Genomic DNA, 710 nt, shown 5'->3' on the forward strand with positions numbered 1-710 from the left:
TTTTTTTTTGTCACCAATTATATACGAGTTCTTTTTTGGATTCAAAACGTATACTCTTTTTTTTAATCTAAATAAATTCACAATGAAATCGAAATAACTTTTTTAGATTACCTAATTTGTGAAATCACGAATTTATAATAAAATGTCTTTTCACAGGGAATCGAAGAAGGGTTGACGCAAATGTGTAAATGCAGTAACGATTCTAGAAATCTCGCCGTATGGAACTTTCCATTGGAGATTACGTTCAAGAGTACAAATCCACATGGATGTGAGTGATGTATAGAAATATTTTTTATGATATGCGTTTTAAAGGAAGGATAAAACGCGTAAAAAAATATGGAAAAAAATTTTTTCCCGTGCTTTTCACGTTTCATATTTTTAATCTACGAATAGCGAAATATGTATTTACTAAATAGGGCCACAACTTATCATGTCGATTTACGGCTTGGATTTTTTCGGTCGCGACGTCATCAGGGGATACGGAGTGTGTCATTTGCCTCTGAAAACTGGATATCATGAAAAAAGGTATTAAGCTTAAGACACAACTGAAAGTACGTACAATAGAAACAGCAAATTATATATAGATTTTGGGTACGATCAAGTTGTCGCTACGAATGCTTTAAAGCATTTTTTGATTGGTTAATTAGTAAAATTTTTTCTACCGATTAATCAAATGCTTCGAAGCATTCGTAGTGGCAACTCGACCACAC

General features: G+C 32.5%; 1 protein-coding gene across 1 annotated transcript; it reads left to right on the forward strand.

Annotated features, from left to right (window-relative positions):
* Positions 1 to 156: 156 nt before the first annotated feature.
* On the forward strand, positions 157 to 532 carry LOC108757139 (B9 domain-containing protein 1-like; the record flags this gene model as incomplete). The annotated part of the gene is made up of 2 exons (XM_018501569.1): positions 157 to 268; positions 417 to 532. Coding segments are annotated over 2 exons (228 nt in total), but the record flags the coding sequence as incomplete, so codon positions are not given.
* Positions 533 to 710: the final 178 nt, after the last annotated feature.

This window comes from Trachymyrmex septentrionalis, unplaced genomic scaffold (genome assembly GCF_001594115.1).
Source record: "Trachymyrmex septentrionalis isolate Tsep2-gDNA-1 unplaced genomic scaffold, Tsep1.0 C3450976, whole genome shotgun sequence".
Lineage (NCBI taxonomy): Eukaryota > Metazoa > Arthropoda > Insecta > Hymenoptera > Formicidae > Trachymyrmex > Trachymyrmex septentrionalis.